We start from the raw sequence: 17,484 nt of genomic DNA, 5'->3' as shown, positions 1-17,484 counted from the left end.
TAATTTCCATAACCCTGGTCTTGGCAGTATAACATTTTGGAGGTCTTTCATGTAAGATTTACTTCGAGCCATTTGGAGATGAGTATTAATATCAAAAACACTATTCAATTTTATGTTGAACACCCACAGCTGTAATTTCTATAGTTTATGACCACATTATTAAACTGTATAAAATGTCATATGTCTAAAAACGTTTCACTGACCAAATGTAATGTAGTAAGTAGACCTTCACAAAGGCATTAGTAGTTTTCTTCCAACAGAAAGTGTATATATTGGGCCCTGAATATTGTTCAGTAATGTCAGAATTCACAAATATATTTACCAAACAGTATGTGACATTTAATAGCTTGTGTGTAATTGGTTTAATAGTTTGAGGTCATGTTTAGAGATCAACTGATGTTTTTTTTTTTTTTTTTTTTTTTTTCCGTGGCCGATGTCAATGTTGATTGCTTAGAATCCAGAGACACCGATGGCCAATACGATCCAGCGATACGGGTCAATTTTTAGAATGATCAGTAAATCATCTGATTTGAAATTAGTATAAACTCATCCACAAACTTGTTTTACTACTGGATAAGAGAGCTGTTTCGATGTACCATCTTTGGACTAAAGTATTCAAATTAAGCTGTAGACATATATTATTCCTGCATATTTAGGAAGCTGGTTGGGCCTAATAAAATATCGGCCACTGCTGGAGATTTAAGGCTGATAGCCGATATGCTAAAAAGTGCAAATATCAGCCCAATATATATCATATCTATAGTCATGTTTGATATTAAGTTCAGTGTAGTTATAATAACAAAAGATGCTGCATTTGATGATTTTAGCTGGTAAATCTTACATATAAGACAATTCAGAATAATTGGAAATACCGTAGAGCAGCATAGTTAGTGGAATCAAACAAGACACGTGCCAGAGGGACTACACAGTTGAGTGCTGATGGGGTAAGTGAAAGTGTAAAATGCACACACCTAGAGTTCGGTTACCATAGTTAGCACCCGGCCACCGAGAGCTTGGACTGGAAGGACTTTGATCACCTGCAACAGTGGTAGGTCATGAGGAAGTGAAGGAGGAAGAAGAAGGGAAGGATGGAGAAACAAAAGTGGATACAGTGAGTAACCCAGCAGAGGAGAGACATTTCAGATCAGTAAAAGGAATAGCCCTCTCCCAAAGTTTGACCACAAAATGATAAGAGATATGAAATAATGACTTTATGTAAGTTATGTTGAAGTGTTGGAGAAGTGTGAAAAATGCAGATTAAAATGGCAACATTTTAAATTAATGTGAACAAAAATTATATTTTATGTAATTTTGTTCACTGAATCCTCAATTTCAAATTTCTATCTTTAAAATGTTGCCTTTTCTAAAAGTGAATTGAAATGGTGTAAGCTTGCAGAAAAAGCTGATCTGATAACTTGAGGAAATGTTATGCATTTGTTTCACTATACACAACAATATAGACTGACACTGCGCTAAAACAACCTTATTCTAGATGTATGTTGTGTGTATTGTTGCATAACTGCACTGTAATAGCAAACAAACAGTAGCACTATTGAACTGCTTTCCACGGCACACACTTGACAATTATTACATTCATCCCAGTGCCCTGGTGGCCTTACCGTTACGAGGTGTCCGTTTTCTCCGGTCTCTGAAAGCTGCTCCGGACTGTAGAGCTTCCATTAAACTGTCCATCACCCCAGTCTCATCTCCCTCTGTAAGAAAAGATAAAGATATGTACATTAAGTAGCTAATAATACACAGCCTTATACCCTGTACTCACACAAGACATCTCCAATGAGGTCCTCAGTAGAGAGCAATCTATAGTTCTCTGAGTAAAAACGTGTAAATAATCAACGGACATTATGGCATCACAGAGAAAGCCCCGGCATTGAAGTGTATAAACAAGCTTTCTATAGACATGGTTGAGATGGAAGACTGTCACTTACACATACGCCTTTTTCTACAGCGAGCAGAGAAAACACACTTTGGCAACTAATACAGGGAGAGGAGTCTGAGGATAAAAGCATGCACTGATGATCATTGACAGATATTCTTTCTGTGGCTAACGCAGGGGAGCTAAGTGCTCTTTACAAAGATTTAGTGTGGAGCCGCTCAATATGGAGGCGCTCTATCATTGTTCAGTCAATGACACCAGGGCTGGCCTTGGAAAAACATTCCTCCTGACCAATGTTTAGCTGTCGCCGTAGACTGTGGAGCGAGAAAATACAGGCATAGCTGAACACAGACAGGTAGCTGACGCTTTCAAAAAGGAGGGCATGGTGTGACAGTCTAACCAAGAACATCTAGTGCCAAAAATGAAAAGGAATTCAAAAATAAGCTAAGGTTCGCTATCTGGGTCATTCGTCTTCACGCCCCGATGCTAATGAGTCAGAGGGGCACACGTTCTATCATCCAGGACCAGAACAGACATTATTTTAAACTAGGATCATTATAGTGACTTATTGTAGAGCTGTGGACTTGGCTATCAATTCTTTTGCATACATGAATGAACTAGCTTTCTTCCTCCTCAGTGTTTATCGTGGTGGTCCGGGTTTGTTGTCACAAGTTGTCTAAGTTCACGGCCACAGCTGAAAGAGCGCATTTAAAATATAGCGGAGACAACTGCCTCTACTCCTGACAGCCGCGAAAAAAACAATCTTGACAATAACTTCCATTTTATGAATTTTAAGTTATGAAAATGGGAGTAGGAGCAGGACCTCAATGCAGATGCAAAACAGTGGAAGTCCCTGGAGTGGTCACGTCCCAGTCCAGATGGCACACTCACCAACTATTTTTCGTTCAATTTTACATCGAATATCCAGAAGTGCGTTTTTGAACATTTTAGGAATTTCAGTTTGCCATGCTATTTAAGTGAAGTACCCAACCTTCTATCATTCCAAAAAGACAGCGGTGCAACTAAGAATAGAAATATGTCTCTTGCAAATTAAAAACACGTCACTTCACTCATACTCAGACTAATTCCGGGCTCTATCTCATTCTTCCGCTTTCTTCCTCAAGTCCTTCCCAAGGGCTACTCCGAAATCAAAGTATCTATTCCGGCTGTGTGCTGTTCTTAAAAGCAATCCCGATTAAATCAAGCTTAATTAGACCAGCTTTATCAGAACAAAACCAAAAGCCAAGGCAAGTAGTGCTTATCTCAAATTGCAGCACTACACCTAAGATAGCAAACACACTGGTCTGTATGGGTGGTGGGGTTGGAGGAGGGGGGCTCAGGGGGCAGAGGTTTTGTGGACAAGAGGCAACACAGTGAAGTCTCAGATAGTGGCGGTAGTTGTAATTTAGGCTGTGGCAAGGACGTGACAGAAGGTAGGAAGTGTTAAGTGGCAGGTAAACATTTATCTGCAACCACCTTGGCACCAGAAACTTTTTGACAGCTCCTTCCTCACCGCCTTCTTCGTGGAGACCTAGACATCACAAGGGGCACCTGACACTTTGATCAATTTGTCCTACTTCTCGCTTAACTGTAGCACAATTCATCATGTCTAATGACCAGAACTTGGGAGCCCTTGAAGACCGGGGTTTAGGGGAAAGGAGGCAGACAGAAAAAAGCCAAACTGGACTAAAATGGGAAACATGCTCTCTTGTTATCCACGAGAGTTCAATTAACTGTGTCCTGTTGGACCCCAGTTTAGAAAGTTCGCCTCAACTCGTGATGTACTGTATTTAACATTTGCAATAATATATGAGCACACTTATCCAATAATCCTTTGAGCAAACTCCACTCAAACTACCACTGCCCACTTTAACCAACATTTTCTTCCTCACTCCTGCGATTCACTCACTGTCTTATTTTGAGCTGTTAAAACCTAGGGCAAATATTCAAGTACTTCTCATTAGCGGCGCTGCTAGATTGCGTGCTGGGGAATTACAGAAAAGCTAACCTTTTATGCCCAAAGATCTTTCTCAAGAGGAAAGAACCCCTCTGCTAGCAGGAAATTGCTTTCTTAAATGGGTTAAGATGGGCTAAGACCCAAGACATTGACAAACCCTTCCGGTGATGAAACACCTTGGTGGGCACCTCCACCGACAGCCCCCAGGTGCTTTAATGATCTTATTAAAGCTTGTGAAAGTGTGGAACACGGCACTGGCTTTTGCACTTTTTACTACTTTCTTAAAAAGCTAAAACCTATCGGAGTTGAAATGCACTTCTGTGACACGCAACCACCCAGTGTGAACTTCTGTACCTATTCACTATCTTTCTGCTTTGATCCCCTCCAACTTCCAATCTCCGATCCTTCCACCTGCACTTAATATTAGGTGTCAGCCAGAGTGAATGTAAGCCATAGGGATCAACCCAGTCTGCTATATATTTACAGTCTGAGCTATCAGATTTTCTAATTAGGGGATAACAAGAGCAAGATATAGTCTCAGTAGGATTGGCATAAAACTTCACACTTCATATTAGCTTTTAGGAGTACAGCAAAAGTCGAAAGCAGTCCCTACACTGCCACACAGCAACCCCCGGGAGCTGAGCACTAAAGTCAGGTGTTAACAGTCACAAGAAGGAAATAGAGAGAGGGAATAAGTGCAGATATGAGTGTCACTAGTGCACAGGGAAGATATATGGTTAAGGAGGAAGGATGCAAAGCAGAAGATGGAGAACAGGGAAGCGGCCAGGGAGAGAAATGAAGAGGATTTTTTTTTTCTAGTGCGAAGTGGAGTGGCTTAGAGAGAGGGGCCCAGGCAGCCAAGCGAGGCAAGAAACACCTTCCTGACCGAATACTTGACGATGTGAGTCCAGTGACATTTAATTACATCTAAAAGTTACACTGGACCATGCAAACCTATGAAAAAAACATGCAGCTGTATCAGAAGAATATTATACAAAAGTAGCAACTTTCGGCAAATATATGTATGTGCTCACAGAATTTTAAGGAGTATGGTGGGAGAGTATTTGTGAAATAAAATAATCCTGCATTTACTGTTAATAAGTAATACTATACTTCAGAGTCAGTCCTTCAGGCAATAGAAATGCATTTTGATTAGAACAAGACGTATGATAATATCTTTATTTTCTTCCTTTTACTACATCAGACACCAATACTATAGTGTCTCATATTTCTGCTATCTGCTACCTACAAATAATATTCCAGTAATAGACAATGATAGTCATAAAACATACTAAAACATGATTTTTGGTACAGTTACAGTTTGTTCTATTGCCATAACTGCTGGCTCCACTTTTGCAAAGTATAAAACAACAATAACAGCCTCAAAAATACCTCTACGCAATTACAACCTCTACTACCTCATTCAAAACTAAAGGGAATGTTCTATTTGAACTAGTTGGTATTTGCATTAATATAATATGCACATGAACATAGGTTCATGAGAGAACAAAGATATAGCTTTCAATAGTCTGCAGCCTTTTGAAAACATTGATAACCTTTAAACTGTACGCAGGCTGACATATCAATGCATCGTGAGGATACAAAACAAATCCTTGCAATTTATAAATTATGAAAATTACAAAAACATAAATAAATAATTGTATCCCTTTATTTGCACTAATTAGTATTTATCAGTTCTACTAGTCAAAACATGACAAAGACTTCGGCCTCGCATGTATCTGAAAGGAACACTGGCCTTCATACACCACCACCAAAGCATGGCATTTCTACAATTATGCAGCAGTGTCAACAGGGCCTGTTCATAAATTCAATTTGCTATCTGTCATCTCCTGCATGTTAGGCCCCAGAGTAGAAGAAGAAGAAAAAACCCAGAGTGGATCGATTGAGAACTCAATTTCTGATGGCTCACATGCAGCCGACGTGATTCATTGGGGAAAGGAGACAAACAAGTGGTAGAATTCTAAAAAGCTTGTGTCTGCTACGTGCATGTCTCAGATATAATGGCACATAAAGGGCCAGTGCAAAGCAGTAACAGGGAAGAGCAGAGTTAACTCAGAGAGACACAAAACAAAATAGGTTTAGAGATTCGAATTTTGGATTTTAGTGGTATTATTTTGCTAATATTTATAATACCTCTTCCTGTATCCTTGGGCAAAGACACTTCATCCAACTTACCTGTGTGAGTGAAATGTGCTGTGGCAACTTTTACTAACTGGATTTATATAAAAAATGTTCAAAGTACTTTACAGTGTATTATTCATTCACTCCATACTCAGTGGTAGTGAGCTAGTATTGTAGCCACAGCCGCACAGTCAGGGGCGGACTGTGCGGCTGTGGCTACTGTACACAAGTACTTAACTAGGCTTTAATGCATTGTCCTGCTTGCACTATACTGTTATTATATTGACTAACCATGTTGTTTTTAGGTCAGCAATTTTAACATCTGTTCAAGGACAATGGATGAAAAATAACCTTTTGGCTAATTCTGATACATTTACAGTAATGTTGATTAATGTACTGTACCTGTCAAATAAATAAATAAAATAAAAATAGACTGGTGGAAACGAGGCAGCCAGTCTGCTCCATCTGTGCCTTCAACCAGCACCAATCACTCATTCACACATCACATTCACACTAGGCAAGGTGGGTGAAGGGTCTTGCCTAAGGACACAACAACAGTTTCCACCAGAGCCACTGCTGCCCCACCGTGGCAGCTGGTAGTCCCAGCAGTTTCCCATCTTTACTAACCAGGCCGGCCTTGCTTAGACTGACATGCAGATATGGTCAAATTGTATTTCTAGTGCCACTTGCTGCCAACTTAATCAGAAATAATAAGATTTTTTATTTTTTTTTTCAACTACTACTGCTGCTAATACTACTTACACTATTATTGCCACTACATCTAAGTCTCAAAGGTAATAATTCTGAGACTTTTCAACCGACTGCGTTTCTTCTAACAAAGAAAGCTTTTGCACTGACAAAGAACATGCACTGCCAGATCACCGTTTATTTCCCACTACTCGGCCGATGCTCTATCCTTCTAGTGGTCAATCCCGGGCTCTCATTTGCACCGTAATGAGATGTAATGAGTGCTTACAAGTCGCGCGCTTGATGAATTGAATGCCCGCTTAACCTCGACAAAAACGAAGATGAGAGAAAGAGAAAGGAGAAGTCTGCAACGGAGCGGAACAAGTCCACCGATATAGTTATTGTTGCTACAGCCCGGGATTGTTTTTGAACACATTTGAGCCCATCTGTTCCTCTACACAAAGTCACCTGTGCAATTAACCTGAACCATTAGCCGTGAAACAAAGGCCTTGGAAGAGGGGAGGGTTGCAGCTTTCCGGCCAGGTGGAAAAGCAAGTACTCGTTTCATCTCTCTGCACCTGCTCTCTTTCCCTCTCTCTCTCTTCTCGATTTCATCCACATTTTAGACAAAAACACACAGCTGCCTTACTCAGCAGTCTACGGCGGCTGGGCTTTGAGCTTTGAGAAGAGGCTGTACTCTGTGAGGGTGCAGGGACCTGAGACAGAGAGGGTGCATTAGCGGCACAGAGTTCACACACTACTCAACAGCCCCAAGGACACCACCTGCTTTGTTTATACCTCCGCAGAAAACATTCCATCAACCTGACCATGAACTGACCCAAGATTTTTTAACAAAGTGTCCAAGTTGAAATAGTGAGAAGGGTGTCTAATAAAGAGACAAATCCATCTGCTTAGGATCTAGAAGACCTAAAGTATAGATAAGAACTATGCTATGCAACTCTACACTCCACAATGAATGGACCATAAGTCTAAAGTTAAGACACTGGAATTTTTACATGCAATTTATCATTTACTCAAAGGTATTGGTACAAGGTAGATGTATTTACCAGTAGTAACCCAGCAGATTATCAGGTTGAGCCTTGCATGTTTTAATCTATCTCTATTGACAATATGCATGTTTTGCAGCAACATGACAGATTTGTTTGCAATAGTGTTTGATCCCAACACCCCCTTACCCCTACACCATCCACTTATGTTGCTGATGTCTGTTAATGCATGTGCCTTTGTATCTTTGTAAGTTGGTTGTGAAATAAACAACTTAAAAAAAATAAAAATAAAAATAACAGTAAAAATATGATGTGTAGTAACACGGTTGAATTATGAGATAGCATTGATATTGCTGTCTTCTTAACTTTATATGCACTCACTTTTTAAAGTAGGGCCTATTTTGTGTCCGTCCAGTTCTTATTACTTGCACTGTTATAGTACTAGAGCTCAACCTGACCAAAGATTGACCTATGGAAGTTCTCCTTACAGCTAAGAAAGGGAATGTTGTCTAATAAAAAAGACAAATCCACCTGCTTAGGTTGTTTTACTGTCCAAAAGCGATGAGTAAATCCACTCATGCCCTGCTAAATTCAATTAGGGATGCTGCTGCAGTAGAAATGGCCCCGTCGCGATGCTGCTTCCTCTTGGTATGGGCCCCTTTATGGCAGCAGGGTCAGGAGGGGAGCCGAAACACCATGGAGACGGAGCAGCATGCCTTTAAGATAGAGTAGGTGGGCGTGAGGTCAGAAGGCGCCTTGTGCTTGACATGCATGATGCAGAGAGGAGTTTGAAAGTTAGAGAGGTGGTCACTATGAGGCTGATTCCAGAGCCTGCTAAGAAAAGAGACATGTCCTCCTGAATGTAAAAGGAGCAGGGGAAAGCGAAGAGAAGTCAGATGTCGACAAGGGAGAGATGAAAGTGGATTAGCCGCGGTGGCCATTTGCATTCTGTGGTGCAATGAAAGCCCTTGCGATGCCCCGAATAGCTGGATACATGAATAAGTAAATAAACCAAAACAAAAATAAACCTCCATCTGGATGGATGCTGCCAAGCCCCGAGTGGGGAACAGTAGGGAAGGGAGGTTGGGAAGGAAGGAAAGACCGTGATACTGTCACCACACACTCTGCTATCATTTACTGGCTTGCCTGCGGCTCCCTCTTACTTACCATATTGCCATCACCATCTATCTGCCGCTCCCAGCTAGTTTGCCCAGTAACACCACAAACACACCAGGGAGGGCATCACTGCCGCACTGACAGATGTTAAGTTGACACACTTTCTCTCCGCCGCATGGGGTCAACATGTCAGGGTGCCAGCAGGGCCATGGGAGCTAGTGTTAATAGCGGTAGAAGGCTACCAGTGCCCTCCTTCTAATACTTCCAGTGTGGATAAATATAGCTGCACAACGGTGGGTCTGTACACGTTTACTCAGACTTCACACTAGCTCTAAGTTATATGTAGTTTGAGCTATTTGTTTATACTTGAACACTTGCATAGTTATTTGTTCTACTATTCAAATGGACCAAATAGTGGCTGAGTTGTGCATCAGTTCTTGGCTTCTTTTCGTTCTTTTTTTTCTTGCATTTTAGAAAAAGATTTGTTACAGTGGCTGCTTTCCATCATCACATATCCACATATCCAAGCTGTCCCCAGTCACATGGGTTTTCAGTTGGACTAACCAAATATAAAATGAAATATGGCAATTATTGATAATCATATTATAACATCAAAACACCATTCACATTCTTCAAATGGTTTTAGCCACATCACTAAAACCTTCACTGAACAAAACCTCAAAAATATGTAAGTTTTTATGCCACAGACTTGTTTAACCTGGGCCCTTAATAAGTGTGCTCTGGCATCACAGGCAGTGTATTTAAAAAGGCTTCTTTCTTCAAAACCTATTCAAAAGAGTACTCAAAAGCTTTTCAGAATGTTCCATTTTTAACCAAAGAAAAGTAGCCACCTCAAAGTCACCTTAGCTACTTTAGAACAATTTCTTGACTCCAAAGCAATAGAAAAATACAACATATTTTATTTTGTAATTTCAAAACACATAAAATTGAAGGACTAACACGAAACCTTTCTTTGGGTAGTTGAATTAATGACCTTACAAGTTTAATAGCCTTACAAATATTTTGTATTGTGCAAAACAGTGTTTCTAAAGAATTTCATTTTCATTTAATAATAAATAAGTTAGTTAGAAATTAACCAAGTAATTAATTAATTTAGGTTAGAGCAAAGTATGAAACAATATTATTATTGTGAAAAAGGTGAATAGATATCATATTTACAATCCCTCATCCCTCAAATTTTACTAAAGCCAAAGTGCTTTTCAAGATGCACTACATAACCACAGTCTGTACCAGTTAAGGACATAAATCTAGAGAAAGCAAAAACCGGAATTTTAAAAGCTATCAGATATTTTCTTAACTGTGTCACTCCTGGGTCGAAGACAGAAATAGCCCTGAACTCCTGGTGCCGTGCCAAAAGCGCAAGTTGGAATGACTGCTGGGTACATCTCAGCGTGTGGTCTACAAACTGTACTGGCTTTAAACATATGCGACTCTTCACGCCAGGTTCGCTCACATAAACCAGGTTACTCACATGAAAGGGATGTCAAGGATAAACATAGCCATAGAATATACAGTAGAATCCATCTATAAAGCCAATCGGATCGGAGAAGTTGAGGAATCCGGGTGGTGATAACATCTGAACCAATCCCCACACGGACTGTTTGAATCGCGGAGAGGCGGCGCCAACTGGGGAATACTAAATGGATTTGACAATGGGATTTGATGGTCTTTGTAGTGAATGTAATTAGGTCTGATTGACTGTAAAGTGACTGGTGGAGGTTTGAATCTAGAAGGGAGCACGGAAATGATCAGGCCCTCAAAGTACTCGCAAATTAATGAGATTCAACTGTGCCCCAGCCTGATTCCACCAAGGAGAAAGGAGACATGGGAGAAAGGGAGGAAAATGACGGAATGGGTTGATGGTTAAGTGGCTCGGCGAGTGAAAGGAAAACAGGAAAGACGGATATCTGATGCATGTCTCACCTACTTGATCGCGACCTTACCTTAATTGAGATAAAGACAGGGATAAAAATGATTAAAAGCTCCGAGGTGTAATCTAATTAGTCCTCTTTGTCTTGGTTGGGATGGGAAAGAAGGTGGCACAAATTAAAAAATAAGCTTGGTAATGGTGGAGATGCAGGCAGTAATATTACAGACTATTCCCCAGTGCATGGCTTTAATTTTAAGGAGCTCTTTGTGGTGATACATTATTTATTTCAGCTTCTGGGCTGTCCTTAAATGGCCCAAATTACACTTTTTCTGGGTCTGTTCTAATGTTATTTCCTCATCCAAAACATACCTGGAGTTGTGTTTTGTTTGTTTCACAAGAATTATTTTTGTGTAATATACGACCTTTACTATTTGTAACTGTGTGTGCAACAGAAATGCCATAATTTTCCAATATTCCCAGATTTGCTGGAAACTCAAATTTGCTCTTTATTTTTGAAAGACTAAAATACATGATCTGAAAAATTTACAAATTATACCATAGTGTGAAGTGGTAAAAAAAAAAAAAAAATTGTAATGTGAAGGTGATTTGTGAGTCAATTGTTAAAGCATTCTAAAGCTTTTTTTTTTTTTTTTTTTTTTCTCACAATGGGACATACTGAGTTTGTGTTAGCCTTCAGGGGTATTCTGATTTCAACACATTATACTGTTATTGGTTAGAATGTCTTTATGATAGCAGATTCACTACACTTGTTATATTGGTTCAAGGTAATGAATAAAATGCCCAATCCATACTGAGGGGTTTGTAAGGTGGATGCAATCTCAGAGCAGCACAAATGCACAGTGGATAAAGATGTAAAACTAAAGCTACGAGAGGTAATACTCTATACCAACATGACAGATGTATGTCAAAAATAGACAAAGCCACCACCAGCATGTCAAGCAAGTGACAAATAAAGATAAAAGTAAGGCATTTGAAAGTATGGCAAAATTTATCAAACACAGTCTAAAGGTTTAATTTGTGACAATGACAATAAACTGATGCTTCAGCAATCAATACATTTGTTCAAAAGTGAACCATACAAACAGAATATGCGGCAAGTTGAAATTTCAACAAGAACCACATTTTTTTAAATTGTTTATACATATTACACAAATTGGATTCCTGTGAGCTTTTTTACCTCTTCGAAAACATACCTGGAGTTGTGTTTTGTTTCATATACGCACTCATCAATAGGGGCATAAGAAAAAAATGATTTAGTGATATCTCATGATACTTCATTGCATGATTCTTGTATTGATTTAAAATGCTTTGGATCAGTTTTTAAGGTCATGTTTTTCATGTAAAATCCATAAGTTCCATTTACTGTTCTTGTGATTTAAAAATTAAATTAACTGTATTTCTTTTTTTTTTTCTTCTTATGAAAGTGTCCTTGACCATAATATTATATGTAATTATTGATAAATCACAATATATAGTCCTTTGTTTTTGTATCGGGATGTATCATGATATACAGTACTGACATATAGTGATGTGTATTGGATCGCCAGAGGCCATGCACATCCCTACTCATTAATATTTGAGTAATTCTTTATGATTACTCTGTCTACATTTTAACAGCTCAAAAAAAGTAGTAGTTTTCAAGTTACCAGCTAGCTTTTGTTGCCTTTAGTTCAGTAGAGATTGGCGAGTTCAGGGCTGAAATTATCCAAATGGTTTTAGTGAAGGTGTATATGGAGTTTAAAAACACAGCGAAGCACTTTCTGTAGTGACATATGACATCACAAGGAGGAACAAAGTGTTCTGTTTGAGACTAAATATGTGTGTTAAACGTGTGAAACAAAACATAACTCCAGGCATGTTTGTGATGAGGAAAAAAAATGAGTACATAGATAAGAAAAGAGTGCAATATGGGCCCTTTAAATGGATACTTAACTTTACAATTTGTATTTTATGAAGAATTGTTACACCAAAACCCAACACAACTTCAGCTTTCCACTATGACAGCAATATAAACATCTGTATCGATTCATAGAGAGAGGATATTGAATTCTATATAGACAAGTTGTACCACTGTATGTTTGCCTACAATATATAATTTAGCATTACTACCTAAAAAGTATCATAGTGAAAAGATAAGCCGTACAAATCTCGATCCAAAACCTCTATCTTTCCGCATAGGGCAGGAATGTCAGACGTGAAGCCTAATACCATCTTCATTACCCATCTAAGCTCGGGTATAGCAGGGATCCCTCTCGGAAACATTTTTTATCTAGCTGTGTTCCATGACCTTCACATCTCCGCAAGTTATCTAACGCGATAATATTGTTTGGCTTGTCTGCTGCTCCGCGAGACACAGTGCAAACTCGCCCGGCTAACCTGTCCGGGCCACCTGCACCTGTCAGCCCCCGCGTGTATGATGATCTCCGAGCTGCAGGTTCGGAGCAGCGGTGCCCCCAAAGACAGCTGTCAGGGTCTCACAAAGCCATCAATCCACGTCTCCGCAAGTGACAGGCGCTTTGGCTATAGTCTCCGCCTCCTGCACCTGTCAGTCACTTTGGTTAAGCATGCCGCACAAATAAAGATAGGCTCTGAAAGCGATGGTAAACAAGCAGATAGGTTGGGAAATATATATGCCAATCTCTACTGAACTAAAATTAAAAGGTAGCAATTAACTTGAAAACTACCTCTTCATCACATCACAAGGTGGAACAGAGCATTTTGAGCTTTGGAGATGCAGACAGACCAATAATGCAGAATTACTCAAATACGTGTGAATGAAACAAAACACAACTCTAGGTATGTTTTTGAGGAGGTAACAACATCATAACATGGATAAAAGCTCAGAGTTGTCTGTTTTGCGTAATATAGGACCTTTAATAGCCTGAAAAGCAAATAGTTAGCAAAAGGTCTAGCAATGTAATTCTTACTCTAACTTTTAACTTCTAAGTAAGTAAGCCTGACTCATTCTTATTACACCATTTTTTCTTTGTGAATTAGGTCTTTGTTCGTGCTTTATTAAGGCTAATTAAGGTGAAGTTGAAGTGAAGAAATGACGGTGCTTTAAACTCATATTAACTGAATGTATCTCTGTTATGGTGGGTAGGAGAAAAGAGTTAGAGTGATAGCTTTAGGGAGGGCATGCTATATAATGGTGTACTAATGAACAGATAGTCTTCTGCAAGCTCCTATATAAAATGGATTTTGTTGCTATAGAATGTAGCCATAAATTAGCCTTGGAATTAACTTGTGTGGACTTATGTGGAATTTTCTCTGCTGTTTAAAATAGATAATCATTACCACTGTAAAGATACGTTTCTGTGTTAACGGCAATGTAAGATAAAAGGAAGAAGAAATAAAAACACTATGTAAACTGTAAATGGAAAATAGCAATGTGAAAATCTTTTTAAATTTGAATTATTGAAATAAAAAAATACCTTTAGTATCTTGTTTTGAATTATTAATTGCTATGGCACTACGCTTGCCACAATAAATACTATATCAACTTATCATTCAACACATGATAGATGGAACAACAATATTTATCGTGCGTTCTTTGTACTAGTGGGTGAATTTGGTTACTTTTTTTATATGATTTGAGCTGAAGAGGGTTGAATAAATAACTTCTATGACTCTTTAGAGACACAAACTATCTACATCATGGCCATATGAACTTTTTTGTTTGCGTCTATAGAAATATTCACCCAAACACATCTCTATTAGTTGTACTTATTAATAAGGTATTCTATAGAACATGGAGGACTTCACATTCTACCCAAACAATCTGGTTCACCTTCAGCGTGCAGAGCTGACAAACACAATGCATAAATAGAAGCTGCAGGCCTATCATTGTCAACATGCCAACTTCCTCTCTGCACATAATCATGCAGACACGGACACCTCATTCTCAAGCCTGCTGTCTTCAAATGGAATAGTACCCCCGATCTCTATCACCAGAGCACAGACTTGGCCTTGCAAACCAAAGAAGGACACTGGCATCTTGAGTTATGTTGAAACTTACACAAAAAATGTAGTTTGGTGGTTGCAGAGTTTTTCTATATACACATTCTCAGTAATATACAATTTTGCCTTGCCTCATTATGTGGGTAGAAAATAGGAGCACAGTGTTGGCAGAGAGTTTGCATTCTCGCTGGAGGGATGACCTTTAATGTATTGAGCACATTCTGAGGTTAATTAGTTCATTGTGCCATGCAAGAATATAATGACCCATACAGAATGTTACTGGGTCAGTGTGAAGCCTGTGCCGGTATATGCATTGTTCTATTGGTGTTGTTGATAAAGAAAATACATACAAAAACTAAATAATAAGGCTGATTTTTGCATAATTGATTTGTGCTGTATTATACATTATGTATGAAATATTATTAGGTAGAATTTGATTGAACAAACTGGGAACAAAACGTACGACATGTGGTGCACTTCCTATATCATGACATGACATCACAGAGTGTTTTCTGTTTGAGAGAAGAGCTCAGCCTATTGTTTGTGTGTTAAACATGTGTGAATGAAACAAAACACAACTCCAGGTATGTTTTTCATGAGCAAACAACATTATAACAGATCAAAAAAAAGCACAATATGGGCCCTTTTATATAGAAGGTGAATATTAAATGTGTGTTATTCAAACTTCAAAATGTTTTCATCGTATCTGTGGCATTTCAATGTAAATGTGAGTCTAATTTAAACTGTAGTGAATAAATGAAACAGGCATTTGGTGTATTGGGAGTATCCTGCATATGAGACTGCACTAGACTCTAAGATTAAAAATGAAGTTCACAGCTAAGTTTACCATAACAGCACCATCTGTTAAGCCACTGCATATGTTTAATGCATTTGACAGCTGCTATGGAGGTTTAAAACAATAGTGCTCATTTAGGTCACAAATAGTTGTTTATTCATCTTCAAATATAGAAGAGTTGTAATTACTTTAAAAGGCCTATATTACGCTATTTTCTGATCTGTGTTATAATGTTGCTTCCTCATTAAAAAATCTAATAAAAAAAATATTGGCACTTGTGTTCACAAGTTTAAAACACAAACCCTGCATATTTAGTCTCAAATGCTCTCAAACTAAAAACATATCTTGTGTTGTCAGGTAGAAATACATACTCAGTTGTGTTTTTAAACTCAATACACCTTCACTACAGTCATTTGGATAATAAAGCCCTGAAATTGCCGGTCTCAACTGACCTAAAAGTAAAAGCTAGCTGTACCTTAAAACTAAGGAGGAACAGAGCATTTTGAGCTTAGGAGATCTAGGCAGATGAAGGGTTATTCAAACGTGTGAATGAAACAAAACACAATTCTTGGTATGTTATTCACAACATTATAAACATGGCTCACATGAATCCATTTTGTGTAATACAACTGAACACGTGTACTGCATTTGTGAAGTGTGTATCACTCCATGTACCTCATAGTAATATAAAGTTCAGTGAGAGCTAACATCATCATAACCTAGTTGAAGAGTTGTTGAAGTGGTTCTTCACTCTTCTCTCCTCCACCTGCTCACAGTAGTGACACATTCACATGCAGCTTGTTTGTTTACTTCTCTGAGGCCAGTGCCAGCTCTGATGGTGTCCAGCGCAGCGGGAGCTCTGTCCAAAGCTTTAGTGGAGAAGACTGGGGAGTCGACATTAGGCCCAGACATCAGGCCCAGACAGGGGCACTGACCCCGGAGAGCTGCCTCACTAATGCCTCCAAGACATCCAGACCGCATGCACTGGGACCAGGCTTGTTCGCCCACCCGGCCACCGACACGCTCTGCACACTCTGTTCTACACGCCACACTGACATTCCCTTTTAATATGTTTAACTACGAGGTGGCTTATTTGGGACCCCTGATATTCAAGTTATCCATGGGTTTCAGAGTGATACAGCTGCTTTAGCATAAGAACCAAGAATTAAACACTAAATATTATATCTTCTGAATGTTGAAAAGTTCACAAAATGGCATATAAACATAACATTAAAATCCACTGATATGAATCCATTCATTAAATTGAGCATATTAAATATTTTTTTAAGACAACCAAACACAACTTTACTAAAACAATAGATTCACCCAAGACATATTTTCAAACTACAGCTCTCAGCTCAGCAAGGACAGAACGCCATTTTTCTCATAAACTTGAAAACCACAATGGAAGCTAACCATACAATGTACTATTTAATGGATGAAAATATCTAACAAAAAAAAAAAAAAAAAAAAGAAAGATCTCCCATCTTCTGATGTATGCTGTAAAATAAGTTTGAGTTTGTTCTACAGTGTTCAACAGTTAGCCCCAGTGATTTGGCAAATGTGGAACATCTGGTCAGCTCAACCCGATACGGAAACCCACTTAGGGGAGATTAAAACGAATGGGGTGACCGCGTAACCATTTCATAAGCAATTTCTGTCGTTAGCAATTGCAATACTTCACAAGGCAAACACACTCCGCTCTACGTCTGTCCCATCCATCAATCAGGCTTGTTGAAGGAGTGCAAAATGTCAGTGCGTTTTCCGAGGCTTCAAGTTCCATCAAGTGGCAAATGGGAGCGATTATTATTTTTAGCTTATCTGGTGCCTAAAACGCATTTGTCTGGCGCCCTCCACCCACTTTGGTGCCATCCTGGTAAACGCTAAATGAATTAAACTCTCATTAAATATGCATTTCATTGTTAATCATTGGCAAAAAGGGAAGAGGATTAGGTCGCAATTTGTGGAATGACACTAAATCTACCCAACACACACGCACTCAGAAATAGCACT

The 17,484-nt window shown here is 39.0% G+C and overlaps 1 protein-coding gene across 7 annotated transcripts in view; it reads right to left on the bottom strand.

The window, feature by feature from the left end:
- The window catches only part of diaph2 (diaphanous-related formin 2), a 424,564-nt gene that overhangs the window by 72,608 nt on the left and 334,472 nt on the right, over positions 1–17,484 (bottom strand). For 5 of the 7 annotated variants that reach the window (XM_055158844.1, XM_055158843.1, XM_055158846.1 and 2 more), the window contains 2 exons: positions 1,620–1,712; positions 972–1,037 (listed from right to left, as the gene is read on the bottom strand). In XM_055158844.1, the coding sequence (XP_055014819.1) occupies positions 972–1,037; positions 1,620–1,712 (159 nt within the window). The remainder of the gene's footprint in view (positions 1–971; positions 1,038–1,619; positions 1,713–17,484) is intronic. The other 2 variants (XM_055158845.1, XM_055158848.1) reach the window with 2 other exon arrangements.

The sequence above is a fragment of the Boleophthalmus pectinirostris genome, unplaced genomic scaffold (assembly GCF_026225935.1).
Source record: "Boleophthalmus pectinirostris isolate CB_2022bp ecotype Guang Dong unplaced genomic scaffold, ASM2622593v1 HiC_scaffold_23, whole genome shotgun sequence".
NCBI lineage: Eukaryota > Metazoa > Chordata > Actinopteri > Gobiiformes > Gobiidae > Boleophthalmus > Boleophthalmus pectinirostris.
Note: the sequence above shows the minus strand (reverse complement) of the source record. Positions and strands in the feature narration are given on the sequence as shown.